At 40.2% G+C, this 15,379-nt stretch overlaps 1 protein-coding gene across 3 annotated transcripts; it reads left to right on the forward strand.

Annotated features, from left to right (window-relative positions):
- Positions 1-14,435, forward strand: LOC117529908 (protein crumbs homolog 2-like). Of its 3 annotated transcripts, XR_004566140.1 has the most exons (4): positions 4-181; positions 8,220-8,572; positions 11,234-11,280; positions 13,536-14,435. XR_004566140.1 is itself a non-coding variant. In XM_034192812.1 (3 exons), the coding sequence occupies exons 2-3, from the start codon at positions 8,286-8,288 to the stop codon at positions 8,823-8,825; spliced, it is 348 nt and encodes a 115-aa protein (XP_034048703.1). In that variant the 5' UTR covers positions 1-181; positions 8,220-8,285; the 3' UTR covers positions 8,826-9,128. The 3 variants fall into 3 exon arrangements, 2 of the variants coding, with proteins under 2 accessions (XP_034048703.1, XP_034048704.1); XM_034192812.1 differs by lacking the exons at positions 11,234-11,280; positions 13,536-14,435 and adding an exon at positions 8,765-9,128 and having other exon boundaries at positions 1-181; XM_034192813.1 differs by lacking the exon at positions 11,234-11,280 and having other exon boundaries at positions 5-181.
- The last annotated feature ends 944 nt before the right edge of the window (positions 14,436-15,379 follow it).

Genomic DNA, 15,379 nt, shown 5'->3' on the forward strand with positions numbered 1-15,379 from the left:
ACACGGGGAAAAAAGCAGGCAGGTATTCACTGGTCTCAGTTTTCTTCCTCTTCCCTCCTTTTGTTACAGGTTCCCTCACTGAAAGAGGAACTTCTGATTTTCAAACATTTCAGAGGCACTGTCTCAAACCTGAACAGGTCTGCCTGACCCGGTCCATGCTTTAGGACACCAGGCTGCTGACGTGAGTCTGGGTTTTCTTTTTTAATGTCTTGGTCCTTCTGTGTGTCCGCCTTTGTCTTTGTCAGATCGTGTTATGGGAAACCTGAAAAACAAGACACTTGCAGTGGAAAAACTTTGTCCCAGTCTTTGGAAAAGTATTTCAGCAACTTTGTGTCGGCAGCATTTTCTTCAGGTGTTGTCTGCCCTCAGATGATCTTTTGGTTCTTTTTGTGTTCAGCTGATATAATTACAAATATTCAGGCCTTTTTTGTCTGTGAGGTTAATTGAATCACAGGGTATCAACACTTTTTTTTGTTTTTGAGATAAATGACAGCCAAACCTTATTTGTCAACCTTCCTGTTGACATAATTGGTTAATTTTAGTAATCTATAAAAATTAAATCAGTGTATTTGTCTTAATTTCTATCGAACATATGTACTTACACGTAACACTTGTTCTATTTATATTTTTTAGGTAATTATTCTTGAATATCTTGAATTTTCACTTTCATTGACTTTTGTTTTGTGTGTGTGTGTGTGTGTGTGTGTGTGTGTGTGTGTGTGTGTGTGTGTGTGTGTGTGTGTGTGTGTGTGTGTGTTTTTATAAGGTGTTTTTAACTTGTATCAATTAAAAAAAAAAGCTAGCAGGGCAAATATAAATTCAAGATTGTTAGATAGATAGTCTGAAAACAAATCCTATTCTTATGAGTGTGTATATGAAATGTTAAAGAAAACTGCTTCTGTAGGATTTTTTGTGCTAAAACTAATTTTTTTATTTTTTTATTTCATCGCTTGAGGTTTGTCTTCAAGATATTTAACGCTGAGGGACCATAGCTGGTAAATTGGAAATCAGTAACAGACACACCCAGTTGCTTTTAAAGTGTATAACGTTGTCATTATTGGCAATCAATCGAAACGAGTAGAATTGTCCTCTTATTTGTGGGTCCGTAGGTGACTGAGACCATTCTGTGGCATACTGGACAGCTGGTCGTGGTTTCGGCAGGGACGGAGGAGCTGGCACTGTTTTCCCGCTCTTTTCTTCATAGCATCTTGGCGAAGGCTTGTCTCATAACGCTCAGTGCCGTTGGCAACTACATGTCTCCAGACGGCTAGCTCTTCCCACTTTTCTATGTCAATGCCGCATTTCTTTAAATTACACTTGATATTGTCTTTAAAATGTTTGCGTTGACCGCCCTGCATCCTTTTGCCATCTTGTAACTGAGAATATAAAAGTTGCTTGGGGAGGCAACCACTGGACATCCATAGAATGTGCCTTTTCCATTGCAGCTGATTAGACAACCATGGTTTCAATGCTGGTAATGCTTGTCTTCTCTAAGACATTATCGTTCATCTATCTTGCAATTTGATACCTAGGATTTTGCAAAGCCAATGTTGACTGTACTTTTCTAGACTTTTCAGATGGCACCTATAGGTTGTCCAGGTCTCGCTCGCATACAACAGCGTAGGGATAATGACGGCTTTATAGACAGGAATTTTGGCATTTGGACGAAGGTCTTTATCTTCCAGTGCTCATTCTCTGAGCCATCTGAATGCACTACAGGCACAACTGAGCCGATGCTGCACTTCCGCATCAATATATGCGATTAAGAAGAGGTGACTTCCAAGGTACGGAAAGTCAGATATTTTCCAGAACTGTGTTGTTGATTACTAGATGTGGGTTTTTTTCTGGCTTCTTTTGGAGGTGGCTGGAACAGTACTTAATCTTCTTGATGTTAAGCTCAAGTCCAAGGCTCTTGTAGACCTCTGTGAAAGGACTCAAGATGGTTTGGAGGTCTTCAGCAGAAAGAACACACGACATTGTCGGTATATTGGAGTTCCAGCATAGAAGCTATAGAGACCTTAGTCTTGGCTTTTAGCCTGCTAAGGCAGAACAGCTTTCCATCCATTCTATAGATCATTCAGTTACCTTTCATTACCTTGTCTTTGACTAGATGGAGGATCATGGAGATGAAGATTGAGAGCAAGATAGCATTTACACAGTCGTGTTTGACTCAAGTCACAATGCAGAAAGGCTCACTTTCAGAATCAGGTCGAGTAAGTATGATGGCCTTCATGTCGTTGTGCAGAACAACATTAAAAGGTTTCTGTATTTCTGTCTGTGGGGTGAGGATGTGGAACAGATTGGGAGTGGGGCTCAAGCAATGTCCAAGCATGAACCAGTTCAAACAGCGGTACAAAAATATGTTTTTTTCTGGGTATAGGGAGGAGGAAGGGTAATGAGGGTTAGGGTGTTTTTGTTTTTTGCTTCGGCTTGTAAATATATAGTATTTTGTATGTAAGTAGGTATGTGTAGGTGTATATGTATGTTTGTGTATATATATGTGTATATATGTATGTATGTTGATGTGTGTATGTATATATGTATGTGTATGTGTATATATATGTATATATATATATATATATATATATTGATATATATATATATATATATATATATATATATATATATATATATATATATATATATATATATTGATATCGGTTTAGGTGTGTAGGAATCTATGTGTATATGTGGCAAAGGGTATTACTGGTTGTGGGGAAGAAGGGGTAGGGATAAATAAGCTGATGCTTCACCCTACCCCTTTTCGGACATGTTGGGTACACAGTAGGAACTTTTTTGTTGTTGTCTTTACTGATCTATCTTGTAATTGTTGTTGTATCAGATGTTTGAAATAAACAGTTTTCATTCATTCATTCATTCATAGGATACTAATAAATTTACCGGGACATCCAATTTTGGACAATATGGTCCAAGTGCTGAGTGATTTACCATGTAAAAAGCCCTTGACAAATCTGAGTGCCATATACAACAGAGTTTTGTTCTCAGCATTTCTCTTGCATCTGTCTTGCAGTAAAGATTCATATCCACTGTGCCTCTAAATTTTCTAAAACCACATTGTGATTCAGGAATAATTTCTTCATTGACACTGATAACACTGTTTGCAAGGATCCTAGCCATGATTTTACTCGCAATTACTTTTCCCAGATCTTTATCATGAGGTCAAGCAACTGGTTGGTTAGTGCAGCGCCTCCGTGTTTAAATGCCTCAGCAGGAATGCTATCATGGCTTTGTTGTTCTTCATCTGGCCAATTGCAGTCACTAGCTCAGTCATGTTCAGAGTAATTGCTAGTTACTCTATAATAGGAAGGTGGGGGATCTTGCTAAACACTCCTTCAGCAGTAGAGTCCTGGTTTAGCAGGTTTTTAAAGTGCTCTCTCCAATGTTGTTTGTTTGGATCCAGATCCATCAAGAGTTCAGAGCCATCCCTTGATCTCAAAGGATTAAGGCCTTGATTGCTGGGCCCATAAATAGCTTGTGTAGTACTAAAGAAGGCGCAAGAAGCATCAATGTCTGCAAGACGCGTAGCTCATCTGCTTTCATGCACCACCACTTGTTCTTAATCTCTCTGATCTTTTTCTATACTTCTGCCTTTATCCTTGAACGTCACCTTTTTACTAATATTATGTGGATCTCTTTGCCAAGCCTGAAAGGCTACTCTCTTCCCATCTATCATACTACAAATTTCAGTCATTCCCATCACACCAGTTCTGGTGAACACATTTTTGGAAGCCAATTGTATCGCTACAGGCATCAAGAAGAGTGGTGTTAAGGGTGTGCCAGTGTTCCATGTAATCAGGATATTGATCCTTGGAGATCTTATTTTTAAGTGAGGCTTCTAGCTCTTGTATAGCATGGTCTTTCAGACAAGCAATGTTCAGTTTAGGCTTACAGAACTTGTTCATAAGATTGCTTCTGTGGGCAATCTTGATGCCTGTTATGAAGCGGATTAGACAATGGCCCATCCAACAGTCATCAGCTCTGACCAAAGATCTTGTAAGGCACATGCCATTATGGTCACAGGTCCTCACAATCACGTAGTCAATCAGATGCCAATGCTGAGAGCGAGGGTCCCGCCAAGATGTTTAAAAATTATTCCTCTGCAGGAATGTGGTGTTGGTAATGATGGTCATGTTCCTTGCACTCTGTAAGAAGCGGTAAAGCAGATTGGTTCCTGAACAGGGCTGCTTAGTTGCAAATACAGCTACCGAAAAGCTCAACAATCTTGAATGCTTGAGCAAGATGACTGAATCATGTATTCACCATCTAACATGCCAAATTGTTACTTGGAGCTTACATATATCACAATCCTGCCCTGTCACTACTCCTCGATCACCATAGGCTTTTTATATAACAGGAGGATGCCTGTGCGTGAGATCTTTCAAGTGGGAAGGCTGCTGACTTGGCCAGAATTGGGACCCATTTCCAATGGCAAGGGGACCCAAGATGATTGGGAGTCGTCATTTTCAAATGGAACAGGAAGGAGGCTGAATCTCAGTTCTACCCCTCAGCCTTTCCCCTTCCCCCTTCCCCTCTGTTTTGCGCGGGCACGAGAGACAGAGGGGTGTCTCAATTCTCTTTTTGGAGCGAGGCAGAGGGGTAGGCGGAGGGTTACAAACCCCTTCAAATGGAGTGAATCTGGATGCACACTCCGTTTGGAGGGGTAGGAGGAGCTTACCGCTGTCTCCAAAGAAACAAACATGGTGCCCAGAGCCACACAAACGAAGCAGCTTTCATTACAAATTATGCTGTTTAGAAAGTTATAACTTGCCAAAAAACTTAACAGTTGCCTATATGACAGCAACGTGTATGCTGCTGGATGCATGTTGCGTATATTGTCGTTCTAAAGAATATCGTAACTTCGCTCGTGTGCTGAGGTGTTATAATGCAAATACACACGAACACTATGATAAGACACTTTTATATCTCACAATGGAGAAACTCATGATAAAGGATAAGCACAGTAATTTGTACGTTCATAAATCTTTGGATAATAGCGACCCCTGCTGTTGGATTTCAAGGTCTGTAACGTGTGTATTTTGTAAACAAAGAGGGAGCCCTGAACACACTCGACTCTTAATAAGCTTTCAGGCAGAAAATGAGAAGTTTCACCAATGGGAGTTAGTTGGAAAATATATACACACACATGTATATGTGTAACACATAACCTGACATCCTGCTATTATTTGTCAAGGAAATTTATAAAGGAAATAGTGCTGGATGCAAAAAATGGGAGAATTTGAAAAAGAAATATAAGGTTAACAGAACTAGATGCAGCCCATAACATACATACAGGTGCTGATCATATAATTAGAATATCATGAAAAAGTTGAATTATTTCAGTAATTCCATTCAAAAAGTGAAACTTGTATAATGTATGCATTCATATGGTAGGGAATACAGCCTTGCCCCAAGTGAAGGAGTTCAAGTACCTCGGGGTCTTGTTCACGGATGAGGGGACGATGGAGTGTGAGATTGGCCAGAGAATCGGTGCAGCTGGGGCAGTATTGCATTCGCTCTACCGTACTGTTGTGACAAAAAGGGAAGAGAAGACCCAGGACTAGGTGGAGAGATTATATCTCCACACTAGCCTGGGAATGCCTCAGGATCCCCCAGTCAGAGGTGGTCAATGTGGCACGAGAAGGGGAAGTCTGGGGTCCCCTGCTGGAGCTGTTGCCCCCACGACCCAAACCCGGAAAAGTGGTTGAAGATGAGTGACTGAGTGATTGATTAATTGATTAATTAATTGATTGATTAATTAATTGATTAATTAATTACTAATCAATCAATCAATTCATTATTAATCAGTTAACAGTATTATTACTATTAATGATTACTTATTAATTATTATTATTGCTACCATTAATTAACAATTAATTAATTATTACTACTATTTATCATTATTATTATTAATGACTAATTAATACCACAAAATTCTCCGACATGACTGTGATGCGTCAAAGAAATCTGCGACTCCTTCTGTTTCTTTGCTTTGACACAGAAAGGTGAGAAAATAAAAAGAGCAAAGAGGCTACTGCAACAAGTTGTGCTTCGGTTGCCATGACAAACAGTGAAGATGGCACTTTAAGCGACAACATGACGCCAAACTCATGAGATGGGCAGCCCCCCCCAAGGCGGAGGGGTGTCTCAATTCATAGGGCTAGAGGCATACCCCCTTGGCCTTACCCCTTGTTTTAAAGGGGTAGGGCCAAGGGGAAGGGATACAAAAGAAAATTGAGATTGGGCTGGAGCCTGAAAATTTGAACCCCATCATTTTCTGAGATCCTGGCCCCTAATGGAGTATTTTATTTACGAGGTCTGTCAATAAAGTAACGGTCCTTTTTATTTTTTTAAAAAACGATATGGATTTCATTCATATGTTTTTACGTCAGACATGCTTGAACCCTCGTGCGCATGTGTGAGTTTTTCCACGCCTGTCGGTTACGTCATTCGCCTGTGAACACGCCTTGGGAAGGAGTGGTCCCGCCCCCTCGTCGGATTTTCATTGTCTGGAAATGGAGGAATGAAAAGGACTTTTTTCCATCAGAATTTTTTCAGAAACTGTTAGTTGGAGAGCTGGACATGTCCAAACTTGTCCTCTGACACGCCGAAATGGAGGTATTCCTTTGTCTCGCTTCCAAAGCGAATCGGTCTTTACGCGCAAAGCCTCCGTGCGGCTTTCCATGACAAAATCTCTTGTTAAAAGTGAAATCTGCCGGAAAATGGCTGATGTCCAGCTCTTGTGATAACCAGAGAAAGAGCACACGACAGTCTCGTATCCACAGAGCCATCCGTTTAGAAATGGTCTGGTGGCTTGTGCCGCGTCGTTGCAGCTCGAGCGCGGCGTGCCGAGCGTCCTTAAAGGGGTCCTTAAAGCTGTAGTAACAGACCTTATTCTCTGTGAAGCCTGTAAAATTTTCACAGAAAGCCAGATAAATTTTTCGAATGGTTTCCAGGTGCCAGTCTCTAACAGCTTCTGAAAAAATTCTGATGGAAAAAAAGTCCTTTTGATTCCGCCATTTCCAGACAATGAAAATCCGACGAGGGGGCGGGACCACTCCTTCCCAAGGTGTGCTCACAGGCGAATGACGTCACCGACAGGCGTGGAAAAACTCACGCATGCGCACGAGGGTTCAAGCATGTCTGACGTAAAAACATATGAATGAAATCCATATAGTTTTTGAAAAAAATAGAAAGGACCGTTAATTTATTGACAGACCTCGTATTTATTTATTTATTTATTTATTTAAATCTCTTCCAGTAATGTATGAAACTCTTTTAATGAGTAATCCAAATGTGAAAGCTGTATGCTGATGACGGACCACTTCAACTTAGTTTTCCCAGGAATGGCTTCTTTTTCTTTTTCTTCAGGCAGTATGACTCCATCATTCTGTCATCTTAATTGTCATTCTTCAGTGAATTTCTTACGCAAACACTTCTGCTTTTGTTTGCAGTTTGCTTTAGATCACTTAGCAGTAACATGATTCATGGAACGAGTGCACAAAGTGCACAGATCACGCATCTGCAATATATTTTAATTGCATGTTTACAGTATGTGTTAAGGACAAAAAAGTAAACATTAGTAAAAATACATATTTGGTCAGGCATGTGGCATATTGACTTAATACGGTTGTGGTCAGAAATCTACATACACATAAGAATGTCAGAACTATTGGCTTTTGGTGATTAATTTTTGAAGGGGTTGTGTGACTCTAACAGGGAAAACACACAAATTTATAGAATGCTTAATGCAGTCGCCAGTCACGGTTTTGGTCCCTTTCACGTGTTCACTTCTTTGGTGATGCGGATTCAATATGTCTGATCCTCTATTTTACAAAAATGAGGATTCTCAAACTTGTTAGGCTGCACTAGCAACCAGTGGATGATGTACAAGCCTCATTTTTCTTCAGTATTCCAGCCACACTGCAAAATGTAAAACACATATTGTAAGCTTGTCCCTTTTGGGCTACTGTATAAACATGGCACTGATAAGAAACTGGATATTTAGTAAAGTCTATAAGGGGGAAAATGGCTCATTCATGCATTTTATATCCTTTTTATCTAGCATGTGTGAGGAAAAACACATTTGGGACACTTCATCCTATAATATGTAGACATTAAATCACATCAGTGGTTTGTTTCAGATCCTAACTTCTTTATCGGTCTAATAAAATGGATCACATGTCATTTCTCTATTTCAGGGTGTGGTTCCTCCGTACATTAATCACTTCCTCTCTTGAACAACAATTTCCTTCAAGTTTTCCACAATGTCCACTGCCTTCCCTCTTCCCAAACCAAGAGGCATCGACTTGAACCTACCCACCTGTGGCGAGACCCTGTGTCACGGCCGAGGAACCTGCAAGATTCTTCCGGGTGGCAGCGGGGAGTATGTGTGCGACTGCAACCTGGGCTACCAGGGTCAGTTCTGCGAGGGGACAGTCAACGGGGAGCTGAGTTTACCTCTGACCCTGAGTGTGCTGACAGTCATCGTTGGTCTGCTGATCCTAGCCATCATCCTCGCCAAGGTTCGGCAGTGGCAAAAGAAAAATTACAGGTATCAAACACTGCCGATTAAATCTGTGGTGTTAAATTCACAGTCAGTTTACTTTATTTATACAGCATCAAATCATAACTTTTGTCTCAAGGCCCTGTAACCAAGCGAGCAAGGTTTTGCCCTTCCTTACCCGGCCTCTGAGCAAGGACACTAGCAACAGTGGAAAGGAAAATGTACCTCTCTTAATTTTAGGAAGAAACCTCAAGCAGACCAGACTCAGAGTGGTGACCATCTGCTTTGGCCAAACTCATAAAACAAAAGCACAACAACTGTCAGAACATCAGTGACAGAAATGGTGCAGCTAATCAACCATATGGAGTCCACAGTTCTCCTGAGGGAGGTACAAAAACAATTACAGAAAAACTAGAAGAGTGCTCACTAAAGCTCACACCTCCATCTTTTATCCTGTTCTGACGTTTGATCACGATTGCTGCACTTTGGCTGTGATTGCTAATTTCTGATCATGTTTTAGACTTTTGATCATGATCTGTTGACCTTTAATCCAGATTTTAATGGGTTCTTTCCACATTGTGCCCCTCCACCACCTTTAATTAAAATCTGTTAGTTTTTGTTTAATTCTGCTCATAGTCAAACCAGTAAAACTGATAGAAGTGAATGTTTTATAAAACATAGCACAATTTTTTTTTTTTTTTTTTTTCTGCCTGAATTTTCTCCAGAAATGCACAAAACTGCCAATGCTGTTTACTCTTCCATCTGATGGATGGACCTTGAAGGTCATTTTCACCCATGTTTTTGTTTGACCAAGTGAAATTTCTGTTTAATCACTTCAAACAAAATGTACAACTGTAATTTACAACAATATATTTTTGTCCCATTGCAAAATTTATATAATTTAGTTTTTTTTTCTATTTTTCATTTTTCAATAATCCTGTTATTAAACCAGCTGGGATAAAATTTGCCGTTTGATATGTTTATGTTTATGTATTTTGGGTCATGGATGAACGCTGCCAAAACAGAACATTGATTCACAGCTTGGGGGCGGTCGCATCTCCTCCTCTCTCCTCTATCTCTGCTCCAACCTTCAAGTCCCCTACATCACCAGACTGTGAATTCTTCAAACTATATTGGATTAACCATGGAATTGATCAGCTGGTCTCTGAACACTATTGACACCATTTTTTAAACAAGGAAATCAGTGCTGGGGGACCCTGCGTGCCCAGATGGAACCTACCCTGCAGGCTATATTCTTGATGCCTGGGAGACTTGGCGTGTCACATGCTTTGTGCCATTCTCTGTGGAGGATGTTGAGAATTTATTTATATTTGGTTTCATTGTAGGAGGGCTGGTACTTATTGCTTATGTGCTGCCCTGAGCTACCGGAAAATTGGCAAGGCAGCTGCCACCAGAACCACGACCCCTCACTTGTCCGCCATGATTGAGTTGGGCAAGGCAATACAATGCATTAACCCTTGAACTCAGAGACAAAATGGATAATATCTCAGAGCAAATGCACACCTTGCAAAGGAAGATGTCGAAGACCAGGGAATATTCATAATTGGATCTGGTTGTTCATGTGAAGCTGTAAAGGTGTTTTTCCACTGCTCAACCATAAACATGGCAGGCTTATCAGCCTCTGAAGGACAAAATGCCCCGTTGTTTTCCTCCAGAAGAATTTCTACGGCCTTGGTGAACATTTGGCTGCCTTATCTTCTCCAACTCCAGCACACATGAACAGAAACTGACTCACACATGGACAGAGACTGAAAGCATGCTCCCACCTTCCCCCTACCCCCTCCTGTCCTCATCCCACACCCCATCCCGGCCCTGCTCATGCCACTCCCTTCCCTCTCCAGGGTGCTGTGCAGTTTTAGCTGCTGTAGGTCCCCGTTCCCCCCCAAGCTGGCGGCGGCGCAACTACATGTTGCTGCGGCTCCCCCACACTCACATCGCCTCAATTCAGAAAATGAATTGTTTCAAGTTTAGTGCACATAAACAATGTCAAATGTATATGTGTTGTCTTAATTCTGATGTGTGCCATTATTACGTTAAACAAGCAGTAATTGTGGATTAATTGCTGTATCTTGTCTGTGGCAGAGGTGTCAAATCCAGCTTCAGAAAGTAAAAACTTTCCCATGTGTTGCTTCTACCTGAGCACCTAAAACAGGTGATCTCAATAATTAGTTCATCCACCTGCCCGAAGTGCTAAACTAATTACAATCAGCTGGTTTATTGGGAAGATGGAACAAATATGTGGCTGGACTTTTACTTTCTGAAGCTGGATTTAACACCTCTGGTCTGTGGTAATTTGAGTGTGGATGTAATCTTGTTGTTGTTGCACTCATGTAATGACAATAAATCCCATCCATCCATCCATCCATCCATGATAGGACTAATATTTTTGGAGAAATTATGGATATTTTGTAACAACAGTGAACAGTGGACATTGATAATTACATTCTGGACTCTCACGCCATTCCAACTCATTATAGAAACTTTGCATACTTTATTACCACCCTTGAAAAATGTCAGCTACCTATTTTGTAAACACAACCCAATCTACAGCCCGTGGATCCCCACAGGCAACACACTAGTAATTATAATAAATGCACCTTGTTAGCTGTCTTTGTACAAAATGAGGAAAATATTCACATATCAAAAAGAAGAAATATATTCTCAATAATTCTTTTATTTTGTCCATAGAAAACAACTAGCAGAAAAACATGGTTACATTTCTGTGTAATGAAGAGGTAAGTTTGATTCCAAAATACTTTATTTTTGAGATAAAAAAGATCAAATATATTTAAACATGTAGAATATTGAGTGAAATGATCTTATCATATTATCTCAAGCATATTTGATTATGGATTGAAATTTAAAGTGCCAAAGTACAGTATTGTGTGTGTGTGTGTGTGTGTGTGTGTATATATATATATATATATATATATATATATATATATATATATATATATATATATATATATATATATAGTGGGGCCAAAAGTATTTAGTCCCTGATTGTGCAAGTTCTCCTACTTAGAAAGATGAGAGAGGTCTGTCATTTTCAACATAAGTACACTTCAATTATGAGAGACAAAATGAGTGGAAAAAAAATCCAGAAAATCATTGTAGGATTTTTCAGAAATTTATTTGTAAATTATGGTGGAAAATAAGTATTTGGTCACCCACAAACAAGCAGGATTTCTGGCTGTCACAGACCTGTAACTTCTTCTTTAAGAAGCACTTTTGTCCTCCACCTGTTACCTGTAGTATTGGCATCTGTTCGAACTCATTATCTGTATAAAAGACACCTATCCACAGCCTCAAACAGTCAGACTCCAAACTCAACCATGGCCAAGACCAAAGAGCTGTTGAACGACACCAGGAAGAAAATTGTAGATGTGCACCAGGCTGGGAAGAGTGAATCTACAATAGTCAAGCAGGTTGGTGTAAATAAATCAACTGTGGGAGCAACTGTAAGAAAATGGAGGACATACAAGACCATTGATAATCTCCCTCGATCTGGGCCTCCATGCAAGATCTCATCCCATGGGGTCAAAATGATCATGAAAATGGTGAACAAAAATCCAAGAACTACACGGAGGGACCTGAAGAAGGACCAGCAGAAAGCTGGGACCAAAGTAACAAAGGCTACACACTACACAGAGAGGGACTCAAATCCTGCAGTGCCAGACGTGTCCCCCTGATAAGCCAGTACATGTCCAGGCCCATCTGAAGTTTGCCAGAAAGCATATGGATGATCCAGAAGAGGATTGGGAGAATATCATGTGGTCAGATGAAACCAAAATGGAACATTTTGGTAAAAACTCAACTCGTCGTGTTTGGAGGAAGACGAATGCTGAGTTGCATCCCAAGAACACCATACCTACTGTGAAGCATGGGGGTGGAAACATTATGCTTTGGGGCTGTTTTTCTGCAAAGGGAAAAGGAGGACTGATCCGTGTTAAGGGAAGAATGAACGCGGCCATGTATCGTGAGATTTTACACCAAAACCTCGTTCCATCAGTGAGAGCATTGAAGATGCAACGTGGCTGGTTCTTCCAGCATGACAATGATCCCAAACACACCGCTCGGGCAAGGAAGGAGTGGCTCCGTAAAAAGCATTTCAAGGTCCTGGAGTGGCCAAGCCAGTCTCCAGACCTCAACCCCATAGAAAATTTTTTGAGGGAGTCGAAAGTCCATGTTGCCCAGTGACAGCCCCAAAACATCACTGCTCTAGAGGAGATCTACATGGAGGAGTGGGCCAAAATACCAGCTGCAGTGTGTGCAAACCTGGTGAAGACTTACAGGAAACGTTTGACCTCTGTCATTACCAACAAAGATTATGTTACAAAGTATTGAGTTGGATTTTTGTTATTGACCAAATACTTATTTTCCACCATAATTTACAAATAAATTATTTAAAAATCCTACAATGTGATTTCCTGGATTTTTGTTTCTCATTTTGTCTCTCATAGTTGAAGTGTACCTATGATGAAAATTACAGACCTCTCTCATCTTTCTAAGTAGGAGAACTTGCACAATCAGGGACTGACTAAATACTTTTTGGCCCCAGTGTGTGTGTGTGTGTGTGTGTGTGTGTGTGTGTGTGTGTGTGTGTGTGTGTGTGTGTGTGTGTGTGTGTGTAATCTCTAATCAAAAACCTGCATTTTATACAGTGCCTAAGACTTTTGTATAATACTGTAATTTGAAGCACCTTATCACAAAGTGACTTCTGTTGGAGCAAAAACCTTCCAGAGTAAGTGTTCAGTGTGTTAGTAAGTGTAACTCGTACAACCGCCTGGTTGTATCATTTGTGGGAATTGAACGACTAACCTCACTGGTTGTGTGTTTTTAAGTGTGGATGCATTTATTTGCACCGTAACAAAATCCAAGTTATTGTTTTGGAACAAGCAGCGTTAAATGATGCTTTGTGCCTGGTTTCACTGAAACGCTTCGTTTGAACCGTATCATACTCACTTTACCGGTTTGTGTCTCGTTCCAGTGCAGTGACGCCGAGCCTTCCTCATTAGCTGCCACCTCTGAGGACATCCTGTATCCTGACAGACTCCACCCTCTGATCTGACGCAGTGAACGTTTAAATCCTCTCAGTGGATGAAGCAGTCTGATTTCAGCAACAGCACAAAGCAACAAAGTCCACAAATCACTGAGACAACGCAAACTCGTGACGCTTCTTGCCGACTAAATGTCACAACTTCATTGCAAAAATATTTCATCATGAATCCTGCAAAAACAGAAAAGTCATGAGTTTGTTGTTAAACTTATTTTAGAACATCTGCAGGTCTGTATTTTTTACAGCCTTATTACAGCATTATTTACAGCCTGATAAGAAATGCAGATTGAGGAAAAAAAAACAAATACAGCAGTTTTACTTCTTTTAAAATACAAAGAAATCAGTGATGACATTGAATAGTGTTTTTACATTGAACTTAGTGGGTTAAAGCAGGAGGTGAAAACCAGAAGTGCAGATGTTTCCACGGTGATCCACTTCACATGACGTCCAACAGCAATTTTAACCCGCTTTGGTTTGTAATAACCTTTTTCAGACAATTTAGTTGATTGTGTTTTCAATGTATTAGGGATTTTTATTAATACTTTTAGTAGTTGCTGCTTTTGCATAATGTCCACCTTTAATTTCACCTTTGGGAAAACAATGCTAGATTATTATTAATGTTACAGGTTGGCCGAATAATGCAATGCTGGGGAGGTAAACTGTAAATGTGTTCCACATGCAATAATGCCCTTAACTGATATTTTCCAAACTTCAGAAGCCAATTTACTGTTTTGAATTAGTGGAAACAGAGTGAAAGTAGTCACCGGTCAATCTGTACCAGAAATACAATTTGTGAAAATGTGGAGATTTACAGCAGTGTCTGTGATTTTTTTTTTTTTTTTTTTTTTTACAGTTGTCATTTAAAAAAATAATAATAAAGTGCATGGAATGGCCAACTGGAAAATGGATGATTCCATTTTCCTAGAACCCACCAAGACGGCCATCTTGTATTTGTAAAAATGCTGGCTTAAAATGGGAGTTTTTCAATAGCTCAGCTTCTAGATGATTGGGATCTTGAATCCAGTGGCTAAATATCAATTTTTTAGGGCCACAGAATCCAGTGGTGCCAATTGCAAAAATGTACATGTGGACAAAGTCACATTTATGGGTGGCCATCTTGGTTTCTACTTGGCTCCAATGGATTCCTTGGAAATGTGTATTTAGCCACACAGGGGTCTTCAACTCCAGTCCTCGAGGACCGGTGTCCTGCAACTTTTAGATGTGTCCCTGGTCCAACACACCTGAATCAAATGGCTAAACTACCTCCTCAATATGCAATAAAGTTCTCCTGAGTGCTGCTAATGACCTCATGAATTGTCTTGGGTGTGTTGAAGCATAGACTCATCTAAAAGTTGCAGGAGACTGGCCCTCAAGGACTGGAAGATCTTAGGTCATCTAGAGGCTGAGATTTTAAAATATTTGAATTGTAAGACACCATTTTTATAAATCCAAGATGGCCACCATGGTGGCTTTTGAATGTACTTTTCAAAAATATATAGTTTTGTATAGCTTCACTAATTTCCAATAAAATATTACCTGAACATAATGAACCTGGCTGAGGCTTGTTTCAGAAAATGGTTCACTGTTTCAACATGAGTGAAACATAAATTGAAACAATTCCTTCAGAAAACCAAAGCGGGAAGATCTCCGGGAATGACTGGATTTCTGGACGTGGCGTGTGCTTCTATTTGTACAGCACATTATGTTGACCCATCAGTGGGCTGTATTAAAGAAAGTGCTCACTGCAGTTGGCGTTAACATGTGACGCATGTGCG

Source organism: Thalassophryne amazonica, chromosome 17, assembly GCF_902500255.1.
Source record: "Thalassophryne amazonica chromosome 17, fThaAma1.1, whole genome shotgun sequence".
In the NCBI taxonomy this organism is placed as follows: domain Eukaryota; kingdom Metazoa; phylum Chordata; class Actinopteri; order Batrachoidiformes; family Batrachoididae; genus Thalassophryne; species Thalassophryne amazonica.